Source organism: Bactrocera dorsalis, chromosome 6 (genome assembly GCF_023373825.1).
Source record: "Bactrocera dorsalis isolate Fly_Bdor chromosome 6, ASM2337382v1, whole genome shotgun sequence".
Classification (NCBI taxonomy): Eukaryota; Metazoa; Arthropoda; class Insecta; order Diptera; family Tephritidae; genus Bactrocera; species Bactrocera dorsalis.
In genome coordinates, this window is record NC_064308.1 from 33,120,763 (window position 1) to 33,139,041 (window position 18,279).

The 18,279-nt window shown below is 40.2% G+C and overlaps 2 protein-coding genes across 3 annotated transcripts in view; one reads left to right on the plus strand and one right to left on the minus strand.

Annotated features, from left to right (window-relative positions):
* The window catches only part of LOC125779324 (uncharacterized), a 210,046-nt gene that overhangs the window by 186,901 nt on the left and 4,866 nt on the right, over positions 1-18,279 (plus strand). The window lies entirely within an intron of this gene.
* On the minus strand, positions 3,086-13,223 carry LOC125779293 (uncharacterized). 2 transcript variants are annotated; one of them, XM_049460556.1, is made up of 5 exons: positions 13,067-13,223; positions 12,792-13,009; positions 12,050-12,195; positions 11,754-11,945; positions 3,086-11,685 (listed from the first exon to the last, which is right to left on the minus strand). In XM_049460556.1, the coding sequence occupies exon 5, from the start codon at positions 11,442-11,444 to the stop codon at positions 9,870-9,872; it is 1,575 nt and encodes a 524-aa protein (XP_049316513.1). In that variant the 5' UTR covers positions 11,445-11,685; positions 11,754-11,945; positions 12,050-12,195; positions 12,792-13,009; positions 13,067-13,223; the 3' UTR covers positions 3,086-9,869. The 2 variants fall into 2 exon arrangements, with proteins under 2 accessions (XP_049316513.1, XP_049316514.1); XM_049460557.1 differs by lacking the exons at positions 12,792-13,009; positions 13,067-13,223 and adding an exon at positions 12,262-12,438.

Below are 18,279 nucleotides of genomic sequence, written 5' to 3' on the forward strand. Positions count from 1 at the left end.
AAGAGACGACTAGCGCTGTTGTTAACTCAGCTCTAATCGCGTAAGCGGTGTCTACGCCAGTAAAGAAGAAGAACCTAAATTGCTTCACCCAAAATGCTATATCTTATCAACTAATAGTTCCCCAGTTCAGTCAAATTTGCATTAGTATCATTGCATAGTACCGTATACATACTTATGTATGTATCAGCCTCAGTGCAGCGTGGAGGGGTCCTCTTTTTTTGGGGGGGAAACTTTACAATACTGTGATTTTACACTTTTCACATTAATACAAACGCTCGCACCCTAAATTGCTGGGTTTATTTCCCACTGAATATTCATAAAATTGTTCTATATCTATTAATATATATTTCTAATTCATATACTCGTATAACATAACTTCCGGCTGCATGCCTTACACTGAAATAGGTCTGATCTTCTTTATATCTTTTGATTCGGCTTTCCGCACTGGTTCCTGCTTTCTCCGTACGTTGTTCGGTTGTCTTACTTTCTGTTGTTGATTTCGAGTTTTAAGTCAATATACTATGAACTTATATTAAAAAATATCTAAAAAACTATCTCTAATTCTATTTGCTTCATCGGTAGGCGTATCATCTATATCATTCTCATCTTCGTTGGAATATGCATTTTCAGTTGTGTCCAGGTTTAACTCATTTATGTTTTCATTTGAATTAAAATGCAAACGAATATTATGCAATGCGCAGCATAAATTGACAATACGCCCTGCTTTATATGGTACGTAATGTAGTCCTCGTTCACTACAAAGACAACGAAATGCCGATTTTAATAAACCTATTGTTTTCTCAATAACAATTCGGCCTTTAGCATGATATATGTACAATTTCAAATTTTTTCTTCAAAAATAATAAATTGCTAACTAACGCAGTGCAATGGATCATGACTGGCTCAGCAATAAGGCGATGAATGTTATACCACCTGCATTCCAAAAGACTGATGCCACCCAACTTTTTCTTTTTTCCACACTTGAGGACTAGTTCATAATGTGGAGTCCATTAGGCTGACTGTCTGTTGGACTCCAGTGTGAAATGATGGAGCCATGTTTCTATTGTCACAGACCGACGGTACGGTTTTATTACGAATAAATAGCCCTCAAACACTCCTAAGAATCATCAATTCGTTGTTTGTACTGAATTATGAACTTGCGCAGCACCCACTTTGAACAGAGCTTTCGGCGTCCACTCCCGTCATTGTTCCCGATGCTCATTTTGCCTCTTTTCAACTTAGCAAATCTCCTTACAAAGGTTGATTTTCCAGGTACAGAGCCCAAATTCAATAGCATTTTCCCCCAAAAAGCAATGTTTTATTAACACACGAAATTCTTTTGATCCCTTTTTTGTAAACTAACCCAAATTAGAGTCATGTGTAGAAGTTCACGCAAGTGAGGAAAGTTCTCTGATCGCCATTCACTTGGGAGTGGCCAGAAGCGATTCTTTTACATATGGCTCAAGCAGCTCACGACGTCCGGTCTTTGACCAAGTAACCTCTGGATAGCATAATAACACCCGTTTGAAGGCGAGCTAAAGTAAGAAGCCGAATCCTCTGTATAGGATTGTGCGCTGGGTTTGGGACCCGCCATGTAAAAAAACACCTCCAACGAAACATAACCAACAGCCTCGGAAGAGAAACTCCCCTCTTTATTGACATACGTAAATTATGGAGGGAACACTTCTCCAGCCTGCTGAATGGCAGTGAACGTACAACGCCAGAAGAAGGCGAGCTCGATTCCCCAATCGATGACAATGAAGCAGACGTTCCATTGCCCGACCATGAAGAAGTTCGAATAGCAATTACCCGCCTGAAGAACAACAAAGCGGCGGGGCCGATGGATTGCCGGCCAAGCTATTCAAACACGGCGGCGAAGAACTGATAAGGAGCATGCATCAGCTTCTTTGCAAAATATGGTCGGATGTAAGCATGCCCAACGATTGGAATTTAAGTGTGCTATGCCCAATCCATAAAAAAGGAGACCCAACAATCTGCGCCAACTACCGTGGGATAAGCATCCTCAACATCGCGTACAAGGTTCTATTGAGCGTATTGCGTGAAAGATTAAAGTCCACCGTCAACAAACTGATTGGACCTTATCAGTGTGGCTTTAGACCTGGCAAATCAACAACCGACCAGATATTCACCATACGCCAAGTCTTGGAAAAGACCCGTGAAAGGAGAATCGACACACACCCCCTCTTCGCCGATTTCAAAGCTGCTTTCGACAGCACGAAAAGAAACAGCCTTTATGCCGCGATGTCTGAATTTAGTATCCCCGCAAAACTAAAACAAAAGTTCCGTCAGGATCGGGAAGGACCTCTCTGAACCGTTTGATACCAAACGAGGCTTCAGACAAGGCGACTCCCTATCGTGCGACTTCTTCAATCTGCTGCTGGAGAAAATAGCTCGAGCTGCAGAACTGAATCGAGCAGGTACAATCTTTTATAAGAGCGTACAGCTGCTGGCGCATGCCAATGACATTTATATCATCGTACTCAACACACGCACCGTTAGTTCTGCTTTCTCCAGACTGGACAAGGAAGCAAGGCAAATGGGTCTGGCAGTGAACGAGGGCAAGACGAAATATCTCCTGCCATCAAACAAACAGTCATCGAACTCGCGACTTGGCTCTCACGTCACTATTGACAGTCATAACATTGAAGTTGTAGATAATTTCGTCTATTTTGGAACAACCGTAATCACCACCAACAACGTCAGACTGAAAATCCAACGCAGGATAACCCTTGCCAACAGGTGCTACTTTGGACTGAGTAGGCAATTGAGAAGCAAAGTTCTCTCAAAAACCAAACTCTATAAGACGCTCATAATTCCCGTCCTGCTATATGGTGCAGAGGCTTGGACGATGACAGCAACTGATGAGTCGACGTTGAGAGTTTTCGAGAGAAAAGTTTTGCGAAAGATTTATGATCCTTTGCGCGTTGGCCACGGCGAATATCGCATTCGATGGAACGATGAGCTGTATGAGAAATATGACGACTAATTAAACCCCTCAATTTGTTAGGGTATTCCAACTCTTTCACACCCACGGTCAAAAATGGAAAATGAAACTGCCCGGAAGATTTCGTAAACAATTTGTTTTAATGTTTGATATATTTAAAATACAAATTTAAATATATCTAAATTAATTCGGAAGCTTGTGGTGTTCGATTAAACTCAGTTGGTTGTTGTATTGATGCTGGCAGGAACTTGTTGGAAAAACGAAGTTTATTCATTTGTAGCTGCGGTCGAATTATGTTGAGACTTGGCGGATTTGTAGGTCGACGCGGCGAAGTGTGTAAGCGAATGTATCTGATCGAGGTGTATGTGTCGAACTGCCTTGAGCGAATTTCGTGAGCTTTCCCGTTGTCCATTCCTTTTGTTGGTTGGGTTGGTATAGATGTGGTGAGTTATTGGTGTTGCGTTGCAGTAGCATCCTGTGGTGAATTTCGCTGTTTTATTAGGATGCGCCAGTTTTACCGGGTAGAGGGGGTGGAGGCTTAACTCATTTAAACAACAACATTGACATAGTTCAGCGAATTAAAAGACAGCGGCTACGCTGGCTAGGTCCTGTTGTCCGAATGGACGAAAACACTCCAGCTCTGAAAGTATTTGACGCAGTACCCGCCGGGGAAGCAGAGAAAGAGGAAGTGCTCCACTCCGTTGGAAGGACCAAGTGGAGAAGGACCTGGATTCGCTTGGAATATCCAATTGGCGCCACGTAGCGAAAAGAAGAGACGACTAGCGCTGTTGTTAACTCAGCTCTAATCGCGTAAGCGGTGTCTACGCCAGTAAAGAAGAAGAACCTAAATTGCTTCACCCAAAATGCTATATCTTATCAACTAATAGTTCCCCAGTTCAGTCAAATTTGCATTAGTATCATTGCATAGTACCGTATACATACTTATGTATGTATCAGCCTCAGTGCAGCGTGGAGGGGTCCTCTTTTTTTGGGGGGGAAACTTTACAATACTGTGATTTTACACTTTTCACATTAATACAAACGCTCGCACCCTAAATTGCTGGGTTTATTTCCCACTGAATATTCATAAAATTGTTCTATATCTATTAATATATATTTCTAATTCATATACTCGTATAACATAACTTCCGGCTGCATGCCTTACACTGAAATAGGTCTGATCTTCTTTATATCTTTTGATTCGGCTTTCCGCACTGGTTCCTGCTTTCTCCGTACGTTGTTCGGTTGTCTTACTTTCTGTTGTTGATTTCGAGTTTTAAGTCAATATACTATGAACTTATATTAAAAAATATCTAAAAAACTATCTCTAATTCTATTTGCTTCATCGGTAGGCGTATCATCTATATCATTCTCATCTTCGTTGGAATATGCATTTTCAGTTGTGTCCAGGTTTAACTCATTTATGTTTTCATTTGAATTAAAATGCAAACGAATATTATGCAATGCGCAGCATAAATTGACAATACGCCCTGCTTTATATGGTACGTAATGTAGTCCTCGTTCACTACAAAGACAACGAAATGCCGATTTTAATAAACCTATTGTTTTCTCAATAACAATTCGGCCTTTAGCATGATATATGTACAATTTCAAATTTTTTCTTCAAAAATAATAAATTGCTAACTAACGCAGTGCAATGGATCATGACTGGCTCAGCAATAAGGCGATGAATGTTATACCACCTGCATTCCAAAAGACTGATGCCACCCAACTTTTTCTTTTTTCCACACTTGAGGACTAGTTCATAATGTGGAGTCCATTAGGCTGACTGTCTGTTGGACTCCAGTGTGAAATGATGGAGCCATGTTTCTATTGTCACAGACCGACGGTACGGTTTTATTACGAATAAATAGCCCTCAAACACTCCTAAGAATCATCAATTCGTTGTTTGTACTGAATTATGAACTTGCGCAGCACCCACTTTGAACAGAGCTTTCGGCGTCCACTCCCGTCATTGTTCCCGATGCTCATTTTGCCTCTTTTCAACTTAGCAAATCTCCTTACAAAGGTTGATTTTCCAGGTACAGAGCCCAAATTCAATAGCATTTTCCCCCAAAAAGCAATGTTTTATGAACACACGAAATTCTTTTGATCCCTTTTTTGTAAACTAACCCAAATTAGAGTCATGTGTAGAAGTTCACGCAAGTGAGGAAAGTTCTCTGATCGCCATTCACTTGGGAGTGGCCAGAAGCGATTCTTTTACATATGGCTCAAGCAGCTCACGACGTCCGGTCTTTGACCAAGTAACCTCTGGATAGCATAAGAACACCCGTTTGAAGGCGAGCTAAAGTAAGAAGCCGAATCCTCTGTATAGGATTGTGCGCTGGGTTTGGGACCCGCCATGTAAAAAAACACCTCCAACGAAACATAACCAACAGCCTCGGAAGAGAAACTCCCCTCTTTATTGACATACGTAAATTATGGAGGGAACACTTCTCCAGCCTGCTGAATGGCAGTGAACGTACAACGCCAGAAGAAGGCGAGCTCGATTCCCCAATCGATGACAATGAAGCAGACGTTCCATTGCCCGACCATGAAGAAGTTCGAATAGCAATTACCCGCCTGAAGAACAACAAAGCGGCGGGGCCGATGGATTGCCGGCCAAGCTATTCAAACACGGCGGCGAAGAACTGATAAGGAGCATGCATCAGCTTCTTTGCAAAATATGGTCGGATGTAAGCATGCCCAACGATTGGAATTTAAGTGTGCTATGCCCAATCCATAAAAAAGGAGACCCAACAATCTGCGCCAACTACCGTGGGATAAGCATCCTCAACATCGCGTACAAGGTTCTATTGAGCGTATTGCGTGAAAGATTAAAGTCCACCGTCAACAAACTGATTGGACCTTATCAGTGTGGCTTTAGACCTGGCAAATCAACAACCGACCAGATATTCACCATACGCCAAGTCTTGGAAAAGACCCGTGAAAGGAGAATCGACACACACCCCCTCTTCGCCGATTTCAAAGCTGCTTTCGACAGCACGAAAAGAAACAGCCTTTATGCCGCGATGTCTGAATTTAGTATCCCCGCAAAACTAAAACAAAAGTTCCGTCAGGATCGGGAAGGACCTCTCTGAACCGTTTGATACCAAACGAGGCTTCAGACAAGGCGACTCCCTATCGTGCGACTTCTTCAATCTGCTGCTGGAGAAAATAGCTCGAGCTGCAGAACTGAATCGAGCAGGTACAATCTTTTATAAGAGCGTACAGCTGCTGGCGCATGCCAATGACATTTATATCATCGTACTCAACACACGCACCGTTAGTTCTGCTTTCTCCAGACTGGACAAGGAAGCAAGGCAAATGGGTCTGGCAGTGAACGAGGGCAAGACGAAATATCTCCTGCCATCAAACAAACAGTCATCGAACTCGCGACTTGGCTCTCACGTCACTATTGACAGTCATAACATTGAAGTTGTAGATAATTTCGTCTATTTTGGAACAACCGTAATCACCACCAACAACGTCAGACTGAAAATCCAACGCAGGATAACCCTTGCCAACAGGTGCTACTTTGGACTGAGTAGGCAATTGAGAAGCAAAGTTCTCTCAAAAACCAAACTCTATAAGACGCTCATAATTCCCGTCCTGCTATATGGTGCAGAGGCTTGGACGATGACAACAACTGATGAGTCGACGTTGAGAGTTTTCGAGAGAAAAGTTTTGCGAAAGATTTATGGTCCTTTGCGCGTTGGCCACGGCGAATACCGCATTCGATGGAACGATGAGCTGTATGAGAAATATGACGACTAATTAAACCCCTCAATTTGTTAGGGTATTCCAACTCTTTCACACCCACGGTCAAAAATGGAAAATGAAACTGCCCGGAAGATTTCGTAAACAATTTGTTTTAATGTTTGATATATTTAAAATACAAATTTAAATATATCTAAATTAATTCGGAAGCTTGTGGTGTTCGATTAAACTCAGTTGGTTGTTGTATTGATGCTGGCAGGAACTTGTTGGAAAAACGAAGTTTATTCATTTGTAGCTGCGGTCGAATTATGTTGAGACTTGGCGGATTTGTAGGTCGACGCGGCGAAGTGTGTAAGCGAATGTATCTGATCGAGGTGTATGTGTCGAACTGCCTTGAGCGAATTTCGTGAGCTTTCCCGTTGTCCATTCCTTTTGTTGGTTGGGTTGGTATAGATGTGGTGAGTTATTGGTGTTGCGTTGCAGTAGCATCCTGTGGTGAATTTCGCTGTTTTATTAGGATGCGCCAGTTTTACCGGGTAGAGGGGGTGGAGGCTTAACTCATTTAAACAACAACATTGACATAGTTCAGCGAATTAAAAGACAGCGGCTACGCTGGCTAGGTCCTGTTGTCCGAATGGACGAAAACACTCCAGCTCTGAAAGTATTTGACGCAGTACCCGCCGGGGAAGCAGAGAAAGAGGAAGTGCTCCACTCCGTTGGAAGGACCAAGTGGAGAAGGACCTGGATTCGCTTGGAATATCCAATTGGCGCCACGTAGCGAAAAGAAGAGACGACTGGCGCTGTTGTTAACTCAGCTCTAATCGCGTAAGCGGTGTCTACGCCAGTAAAGAAGAAGAACCTAAATTGCTTCACCCAAAATGCTATATCTTATCAACTAATAGTTCCCCAGTTCAGTCAAATTTGCATTAGTATCATTGCATAGTACCGTATACATACTTATGTATGTATCAGCCTCAGTGCAGCGTGGAAGGGTCCTCTTTTTTTGGGGGGGAAACTTTACAATACTGTGATTTTACACTTTTCACATTAATACAAACGCTCGCACCCTAAATTGCTGGGTTTATTTCCCACTGAATATTCATAAAATTGTTCTATATCTATTAATATATATTTCTAATTCATATACTCGTATAACATAACTTCCGGCTGCATGCCTTACACTGAAATAGGTCTGATCTTCTTTATATCTTTTGGTTCGGCTTTCCGCACTGGTTCCTGCTTTCTCCGTACGTTGTTCGGTTGTCTTACTTTCTGTTGTTGATTTCGAGTTTTAAGTCAATATACTATGAACTTATATTAAAAAATATCTAAAAAACTATCTCTAATTCTATTTGCTTCATCGGTAGGCGTATCATCTATATCATTCTCATCTTCGTTGGAATATGCATTTTCAGTTGTGTCCAGGTTTAACTCATTTATGTTTTCATTTGAATTAAAATGCAAACGAATATTATGCAATGCGCAGCATAAATTGACAATACGCCCTGCTTTATATGGTACGTAATGTAGTCCTCGTTCACTACAAAGACAACGAAATGCCGATTTTAATAAACCTATTGTTTTCTCAATAACAATTCGGCCTTTAGCATGATATGTGTTGAATCTCCCTTTTCGGACGCATGTTATTGTTTCCCTAAACGGAGTTATGAGCCACGGTTGAAGAGGGTAGCCTTTGTCACCTTTACAAAATATATATTCGATTAGTACATTCGTATAAATTGATAGTATTTTTAGCAAATTATTCTTCTTCTTCTTCTTAATTGGCGTAGACACCGCTTATGCGATTATAGCCGAGTCAACAACAGCGCGCCAGTCGTTTCTTCTTTTCGCTACGTGGCGCCAATTGGATATTCCAAGCGAGGCCAGGTCCTTCTCCACTTGGTCCTTCCAACGGAGTGGAGGTCTTCCTCTTCCTCTGCTTCCCGCGGCGGGTACTGCGTCGAATACTTTCAGAGCTGGAGTGTTTTCGTCCATCCGGACAACATGACCTAGCCAGCGTAGTGGCTGTCTTTTAATTCGCTGAACTATGTCAATGTCGTCGTATATCTCGTACAGCTCATCGTTCCATCGAATGCGATATTCGCCGTGGCCAACGCGCAAAGGACCATAAATCTTTCGCAGAACTTTTCTCTCGAAAACTCGCAGCGCCGACTCATCTGTTGTTGACATCGTCCAGGCCTCTGCACCATATAGCAGGACGGGAATTATGAGTGACTTATAGAGTTTGGTTTTTGTTCGTCGAGAGAGGACTTTGCTTCTCAATTGCCTACTTAGTCCGAAGTAGCAGCTGTTGGCAAGAGTTATCCTGCGTTGGATTTCAAGGCTGACATTGTTGGTGGTGTTTACGCTGGTTCCAATATAGACGAAATTATCTACAACTTCAAAGTTATGACTGTCAACAGTGACGTGAGTGCCAAGTCGCGAGTGCGACGACTGTTTGTTTGATGACAGGAGATATTTCGTCTTGCCCTCGTTCACTGCCAGACCAATTTCTTTTGCTTCCTTGTCCAGTCTGGAGAAAGCAGAACTAACGGCGCGGGTGTTGAGGCCGATGATATCAATATCATCGGCATATGCCAGCAGTTGTACACTCTTATAGAAGATGGTACCTTCTCTGTTGAGTTCTGCAGCTCGAACTATTTTCTCCAGAAGCAGGCTGAAAAAGTCGAATTATAGGGAATCACCCTGTCTGAAACCTCGTTTGGTATCGAACGGCTCGGAGAGGTCCTTCCCGATCCTGACGGAGCTTTTCGTGTTGCTCAACGTCAGTTTACACAGCCGTATTAGTTTCGCGGGGATACCAAATTCAGACATCGTGGCATAAAGGCAGCTCCTTTTCGTGCTGTCGAAAGTAGCTTTGAAATCGACGAATAGGTGGTGAGTGTCGATTCTCTTTTCACGGGTCTTTTCCAAGATTTGGCGCATGGTGAATATCTGGTCAGTTGTTGATTTACCAGGTCTAAAGCCACACTGATAAGGTCCAATCAGTTTGCTGACGGTGGGCTTTAATCTTTCACACAATACGCTCGATAGAACCTTATACGCGATGTTGAGGAGGCTAATCCCACGGTAGTTAGCCCAGATTGTGGGGTCTCCTTTTTTATGGATTGGGCATAGCACACTTAAATTCCAATCGTTGGGCATGCTTTCGTCCGACCATATTTTACAGTTGATGCATGCTCCTTATCAGCTCTTCGCCGCCGTGTTTGAATAGCTCGGCCGGCAATCCATCGGCCCCTGCAGCTTTGTTGTTTTTCAGGCGGGCAATTGCTATTCGAACTTCTTCATGATCGGGCAATGGAACGTCTGCTCCATCGTCATCGATTGGGGAATCGGATTCGCCTTCTCCCGGTGTTGTACGTTCACTGCCATTCAGCAGGTTGGAGAAGTGTTCCCTCCATAATTTAAGTATGCTCTGGGCATTAGTAACTAGATCACCTTGGAGGGTTCTACAGGAGTATGCTCCGGTCTTGAAACCTTCTGTAAGTCGCCGCATTTTTTCATAGAATTTTCGAGCATTACCCCTGTCGGCCAGCTTATCAAGCTGTTCGTACTCACGCATTTCGGCCTCTTTCTTCTTCTGTCTGCAAATGCGTCTCGCTTCCCTCTTCAACTCTCGGTATCTATCCCATCCCGCACGTGTTGTGGTCGATCGTAACGTTGCGAGGTAGGCAGCCTGTTTTCTCTCCGCTGCGACACGGCACTCCTCGTCGTACCAGCTGTTCTTTTGCACTTTCCGAAAACCAATGGTTTCGGTTGCAGCTGTACGTAAGGAGTTTGAAATGCCGTCCCACAGTTCCCTTATACCGAGTTCTTGATGAGTGCTCTCAGAGAGCAGGAGTGCAAGCCGAGTAGAAAATCGTTCGGCTGTCTGTTGTGATTGCAGCTTCTCGACGTCGAACCTTCCTTGTGATTGTTTGCGTGCGTTTTTTGCTGCACAGAGGCGGGTGCGAATCTTAGCTGCATCAAGATAGTGGTCCGAGTCGATGTTAGGACCTCGGAGCGTACGCACATCTAAAACACTGGAGACGTGTCTTCCGTCTATCACAACATGATCGATCTGGTTGGTAGTTTTTCGATCCGGAGACAGCCAGGTAGCTTGATGGATCTTCTTATGCTGGAATCTAGTACTACAGATAACCACATTTCGGGCCCCGGCGAAGTCGATCAGCCTCAACCCATTTGGGGAAGTTTCGTCGTGGAGGCTGAATTTACCGACCGTAGTACCAAAGATACCTTCTTTGCCCACCCTGGCGTTGAAGTCGCCAAGCACGATTTTTACATCGTGACGGGGGCATCTCACATAAGTGCGCTCCAAGCACTCATAAAAGGCATCTTTGGTCACATCGTCCTTCTCTTCCGTCGGGGCGTGGGCGCAAATCAGCGATATGTTGAAGAACCTCGCTTTGATGCGGATTGTGGCTAGACGTGCATTCACCGCAGTGAATGATAGTACTCGGCGACGGAGTCTCTCTCCCACCACGAATCCCACACCAAACCTGCTCTCCTTTATATGGCCACTGTAGTAAATGTCACAAGGACCTACTCGTCTCTGTCCTTGTCCCGTCCATCGCATTTCTTGGACGGCGGTGATGTCAGCCTTTGTTTTCACGAGGACATCAACCAGCTGGGCAGTGGCACCTTCCCAGTTAAGGGACCGGACATTCCAGGTGCATGCCCTCAATTCGTAGTCCTTATTTCGTTTGCCATGGTCGTCATCAAAAGTGGGGTCTCTCATCCGAGGCTGGTTATGACTATTCACTGGGGGTGTTTTTTTACGTGGCGGGTCCCAAACCCAGCGCACAACCCTATGCAGGGGATGTTTCGCTTTTCTTAGGCTACCCAGAGGATACTTGGTCAAAGACCGGAAGTCGTGAGCTGCTTGAGTCACATGTAAAAGAATCGTTTCTGGCCACTCCCAAGTGAATGGCAGTCAGAGAACTTTCCTCACTTGCGTGAACTTCTACACATGACTCCATCTTCCAAAATATATATTCGATTAGTACATTCGTATAAATTGATAGTATTTTTAGCAAATTATTCTTACCTAGTATTAAATATGCATGTCCTCTCCGATAATTTGATGCGCTAACGATTTTCAAACCCAATACAATGTTGATAACTACCCGTGGCTAAGAAACGTAGACATGCAGCAAGTTTTATTTTTGGAGAAAGAGAACCTTGTCTTTTGTCATTTCCAAGTTCATTTTCGCATTCCCCCAAAATGTGTATAAATGCGCTTTTGTTGATCCGAAAATTTTTGATGAAACGGCGTATGTACATACATTCAAACATATATAAATAAAATTTTGTTTTTTTTTTAGCTTAAATAGTTCAACTCACTTATAGTCATCCATTTCCAGCACGTCTTTTGAAATATTCCTCAAATTTCTGCGCTCACGACGAATGTTTACACTATTTTCTTCATCACTATCACTTAAATATAATGCACGCGCGGATAAAATAAGAACACGTGTGGTTCTGTTGGTCTGTAAGATACAAATAAAATATTTGTTTTCAACTTACTGGTATTTATACATTTAATTCTTAGTTACTTGCAGGGTTGGGCATAGTGCACTAAAAAATAAATGCAATAAGGTTTCACTAGCACTACTTCTTCAGTGGTAGTTAAACAGCAAAATTCACTATCACTGAAAATTTAGTGATAGTGAAAAAAAAATGCACTACCACTAAACCTTTAGTGATAGTGAAAAACAAATTGCACTATCACTAAACCTTTAGTGATAGTGAAAAACAAATCGCACTACCACTAAACCTTTAGTGATAGTGAAAAACAAATTGCACTACCACTAAATATTTAGTGATAGTGAAAATCTTTAGTGATAGTGAAAACTCTTAGTGATAATAAACATTTTTCAGTAACATAACACTGTTTCTTGAAGAATAAAAATAAGATTATGTATGTACATATATGTATAAGCTGAAGCAGTATGAGGCAATGTATTCAAAATAAACCATATATTTGAGTAGAGACTTCTAATTATGCCGCACCAAAATTAGGAAAAATCATTTTTATTCATTCATTCATTCAATTCATTTTTTATGTGCTTTTTTTAATACCAACATTTCAAAATTACGGTCGGTGAGATTTTGCCTTTTGGATCGATTGACAATTCCAGCAAAGGAAAAAAGTCTTTCCACTGGCGCAGAGGAAGGAAGAGGTGTGTTGTATTTAAAATTTTTTTTTTTTTATAATAGGAAAGCGGTGCAAAGCATCAGCGTCATTCAAGTACAAAGTTACTTCGGTTGCTACAGCTCCGCCTTGTATACATTGATTTTCATCTGAAAAAGGAAGTTATTTACAAAAATTTCGCAGGTTGGTTTCTTTAAATCGAATACCTGTGGACTCGTCATCGAATTCGAGAAATGATGTACTAGCACTTATGGATGGCTGTAAAGTAAAGGTTTAGTGATAGTGCATTTTTTTTCACTATCACTAAATATTTAGTGGTATTGCAATTTGTTTTTCACTATCACTAAATATTTAGTGGTATTGCAATTTGTTTTTCACTATCACTAAATATTTAGTGGTAGTGCAAATTAGTGGTAGTGCAAAAATGCCCAACCCTGGTTACTTGAAGTTAAAGCTGAAGTCTAAACATCAGCTAGTGACTGAATCCCAAAGTGTCAAATACAATATTAGCTGTTTCAGCACATTTCGGCAGAACGTTAAGAGGTTTAAAAAAACCGATTTTTTGATGTTTTTTTTTTGTGAGGGAAAGAAATAATGAATTAAAGCGAAATGTTTAGGGTTTATAGTGATAAAATTAAATATCCTCCGAAAATTTTTTGGATACGAAATCTTCGATATTCTGCCTTTGGGAAGCAATGGCCCGATGCATCTCGCATGTGCATTTGTCGGACGGCGGGCAGGATACAGGTCGTAATTTCTATCGGAAAATTCAAAGAGATTCAAATTTTATAATAATTTACCTTCTAGTTAAACTAAACAAATTCAAAAAAAATTGAAATTCTAAAATTTTTAAAAATTGAAAAAAACTGGTTTTTGAGCAAAAAAAAAATACTTTATGTCGTTTAAAAATATGTTCAAACTTGACTTTTCTTAGTTTTTTTTTAGTTTAAATAGAAGATAATTTAATGATAATAAAATTTGCCCCATTTCCATACGACTTTTAGTTTTTTTTATCCTGTCCGCTAATTAAGAAAAATCGTAAAAATAAAAAACCGAGAAATCGCGTGTCTAAGTTTTCGCTTTCTGCCCAATCGCTTATATACTATCTAGACCCTCGGTCACTATTTCCCTTCTAGCTTCGACAATATTTCGAACTCCAATCTATATTTTTAGGGACATACACTCAGATAATGTTTAAAGAGATTTAAGTAAAAAAAATATCTATTTTTTGAAGCTTTTATAGCCGCTTAAGCGTTCTGTTTTGTTTACAATTATTATTGCCTTCTTGTCAGAGCTACTACTATTGTTTTGATAGGAAACACTGCATTCAGAACCGAAAAAGCATATCAAATTCTTAAAGAACTAAAAACGATTATTAACATTTTTTATTTATTAGACTGTGTAATTGCAAAATGCAAAGATTCAATTTCATTTACAGTTATGGTAAAGTTGCTATGCGGAGGCTGTCGTTAACTTGTACTATGTGTTCTTTCATGAGTTGGGAAATCTTGTTCTTTGTGGTGAGTTGCTGTATTTCCTTTGGTTAAAAACACTTGGTTTTTGAAAAAATTTACTGAGTTGTTAGCTCCTAAGCTAAGATACTTCTTCCGTGAGTGTATTTGAATTTTGTCTACTAAGTGCGTCGGCTACTAAGGTTTCTTTCCGTGGTTTATAAACTATTTTTGGTGCTATTAATGCACGCCATCTTTTCATTTTAGGTTTGTGGTTTTTTGTCGAAATTGCAAAGGTTAGGGGGTTGGAGGTTAGAGACACCGTAAAGGTAATTCCTTAAATTTTTTAATGCCCAAACTATTGTCTATAGTTTTGTTTCATTTGTTGCGTAATTACGGTTATGTCAGCGCACATGCTACTGCTAAAGCTTTCTTTACTTGTTCAAATGTTATTCTCGCGTTTTCATCTACAGTTATGGTTACATTCTTTGTTCTTTCCGAGGATATTTTCTTCTTTTAAAAGGGATGTAAAGGGTTTTGTAGCGATAGTTGAGAATGCTTTTGCGTTGCCTATATTTAAGTGTATGACGATACAGCCTGATATGGGATATTTGTCGGTTATGGTGTGCTCATTTAATTGTAAGGGATTTTGTTCTTACGTGCATTGCCATGTTGTAGCATTTTCTCTTTTTCTAAATTTACAAATTTATTTGTAGAAACTGGGTATTTAAGCTGTTCATATTTTCCCGGTTCGATTTTGTTCTTAAACCTGTTTTGAAAAGTAAGCATGGATAAAATGATACGTAACCTTCGTATTGACTCTCATTTTTCTCTCAAACGCGTTCCCTGAATAGATTAGTGTTGGGTGCCACAATAGTGCACAACATCACTGATTGGTGATTTTTCTAAATGCCACTATTTCACTGTGAATGAAATTTACAATTGGCTGATGGACAAAAATTGCGTGAGCTGTTTTTTTTGGTGTTAAAGGTAGAAATTGTTATTTTGAATACTTCTTTATTCACTGTGAATGTATCGTGATTTTATGGTGTTAGTGGCAAAACTTGTAATTTTTAATACTTCTTTGTTCACTGTGAATATATGTGCATTGCTTTTTGTTTAATTCCGTTAAATGATCGTTAGAGAGCTCCGATAATAAACGCGTCCGACCGCTGCTAAATTCAAAGGGTTATAGGGAATACCGCGGGCTCCGACGCACTATTTATAGGCACGCTCCCGTCGCCCGCCCATCCTCTACCACCGCAAACGCTAGATCTCGCAATTTTTAAATCTGTAATACATATCTGCGAAAATATTAATATTGCAAAAATGGCCATACAGATCTATTTTAAATCAACAATGTATTTAAGGTATTTAATTGAATAAGTATTAATGCTGTATTGGTTAAAATAGCTTCGAAAACTAGCCATTATTTGTCGTAAAAAGTAATTGATAAAAACATGTTATTGTGAAATATCCATAAGAGATAGACTTATACAATCAGGGAGTTTCTGTAGACTTTTTCATTGTACACTACTTAGTACATTGTTTTAATAAACCTAGTAGGGTCCAGCCTACGTTTACAATGTAAGCACAAAAAATGTAATTATTTAAGACATCCCATTAGAAACCTCAAAAATAACAGTATTTCTCCACTATTTAATGGATGTTATCTTATATTATATGTAAAAATAAGTTTGGTTTTTGTTTGTTTTCTATAGCTGACTAAGCCGTTACATGAAATGAAAAATGGCCTGAATGACTTTGAAGGGAATGGATAGTATGTAAAAAAAGAATTTGAAAAAGTTTATTTTTAACCGACTTTCGGCGTAAATTTCCTAAACTGACTTTCCCATACAATTTTTTTTTATTTTTTTTTTTTGTTTTGTTTTCCAATTCATTTCTAAATTATTAGAATTGTTCAATTTCGGTCATTTGCTTTCATTATTTCGGCTATTCAAGAGGAAAATTTTTGAAAATTATTCAGTGCGGTAACATACGTACGGAATTAAATGACTGGCGGATATGTTCGTTACATTCACTTGCAAAGCAAAATGGCCATAGACTATGGAATTATTGAAACGCGATCAATAAACTAGATCCTCACCATGTCACAGCATGACTTTTCAAACAACAGCTACGATGCTTGATGATCTTTATCTTGAAGCAACGTATGTACATATATATGCTGTAAGATGCTGGATGTACTCTGTTTAATGGCAAAAAATAGGTTTGCCACACACACACATTCTTCTTTGGATGGTGGTTACACCAGATCAAATTGATGAAATCATTTCTGCGGAAATTCCTAATCCAGAGATAGATCCAGAATTATACTTAGTGGTGAAAACCAATATGGATTATGGACCTTATGGACACCAAAATCCCACTTCGGATTGAATGTCTGACAATAAATTCAAGACACACTATTCACGTCCTTTTCTGTCGGAAACGCAAACTAGAAATGATGGATTACCACTGTAACCGCGTCGCTCAACAGACGACAATGGCAAAACATTCAGCCTTGAATTTAGAGGAGTGAATATCGAAATTGACAGCACATGGATCATATTTGTACGTTAGCAAGTACATAATCACAGAAAGCAACATTGCGGCTACTGGCCTCGAACGAGATAAGATCGGCGAATAGCGAATGGATTTCGGATCGACCTGTAATGAAACGTATTGTAAGATATTTACTTTTGCATTTCATGAACGATTTCTGACTGTTGCATATCTCGTAGTCCATTTGGAGAAGGCTAAAGAGAGTATTTCAACCTAGAGAATACAGTACAGCCAACGGAAACACCGCCAACAACAAAATCGACATTGACGAGTTTTTTCTTAACTTGAGTCAGTGCGAGAACATTGCTCTATTCGAAAATTCTTTGATATTATACATGGAATGCAATGGTTACGTAGAAAGCAAGGTCAAGTAGTAGATGGACATCCAGGTGTGTTCTCATCTAATGCATTAAGACTAATTTATATAATCCACCAGAAAAACGACGATTGCTTCTACCATCTATTGCTGTTGATTAATCTATGCGCCTTAACTTCATTGGAGTCATTGCGTACTGTGAACAGTACAGTGTGTGCACCTTTTAGAGAAGCATGCCAGCAATTCCACTTGCTGGAACTTGATAATCAGTGGAATCAAACGATGGACGATTCGATAGCTAATTCACTTGCCAATGAAGTTCGCAAACTTTTCGCGATGATCATTTCGACATATTAGCCTTCAAATCTGCGTCAATTATGAGATACGAACAAAAATGACATTCCCGAAAACATTTTACATCGTATTCGATAAGGATTGGAAAGGGACAAATTTCGGTTAAAACCTCCAGTGGTTTGATATCAATTCCACCTGCCTTTTGTCAATTTACTTCAACGAAAGATGAACTCTTTCACGAATGTTTATCCGAACATTGGCCAATATATCGTAACTACGATTGCTTGCACGCGCAATTTTAGCTTCCAAAAATACTGATGTTAATGACTTAAACTGGAAGATTCAAAGTCAAATCCCGGGACAATGAAGACGAAGCCGTCAAATATACAGTGGAATTTCTAAATTCTTTGGAGAGACACATCATTTGCGTCTCAAAGTTGGATCTGTCATTATTATGCTTCGCATTCTGCATGCGCCGAAACTTTGTAATTGAACCCGACTGATTGTGACGCAGCTAACGAATACAAGGGGGCCGAATGCTTGATTCTACGAATTCTTTAGAGTTCCAAAGATTCAGTTTCTAGGAAAAATTGCATTTGCCATGACAATCAACATTACACAAGGATAGTGAAGTAGCAAAAATATGGAAATGATATGGTTTTCACACTGCCAGATATATGTGGCGTGATCACGAGTTGGAAAACCATCTTCTCTGTACATTTACGTACCGAAAAAGAAACTAAAAAATGTTGTTCATCAAGCTGCGTTATATTGAAAAAAAAACGTAAAAAAT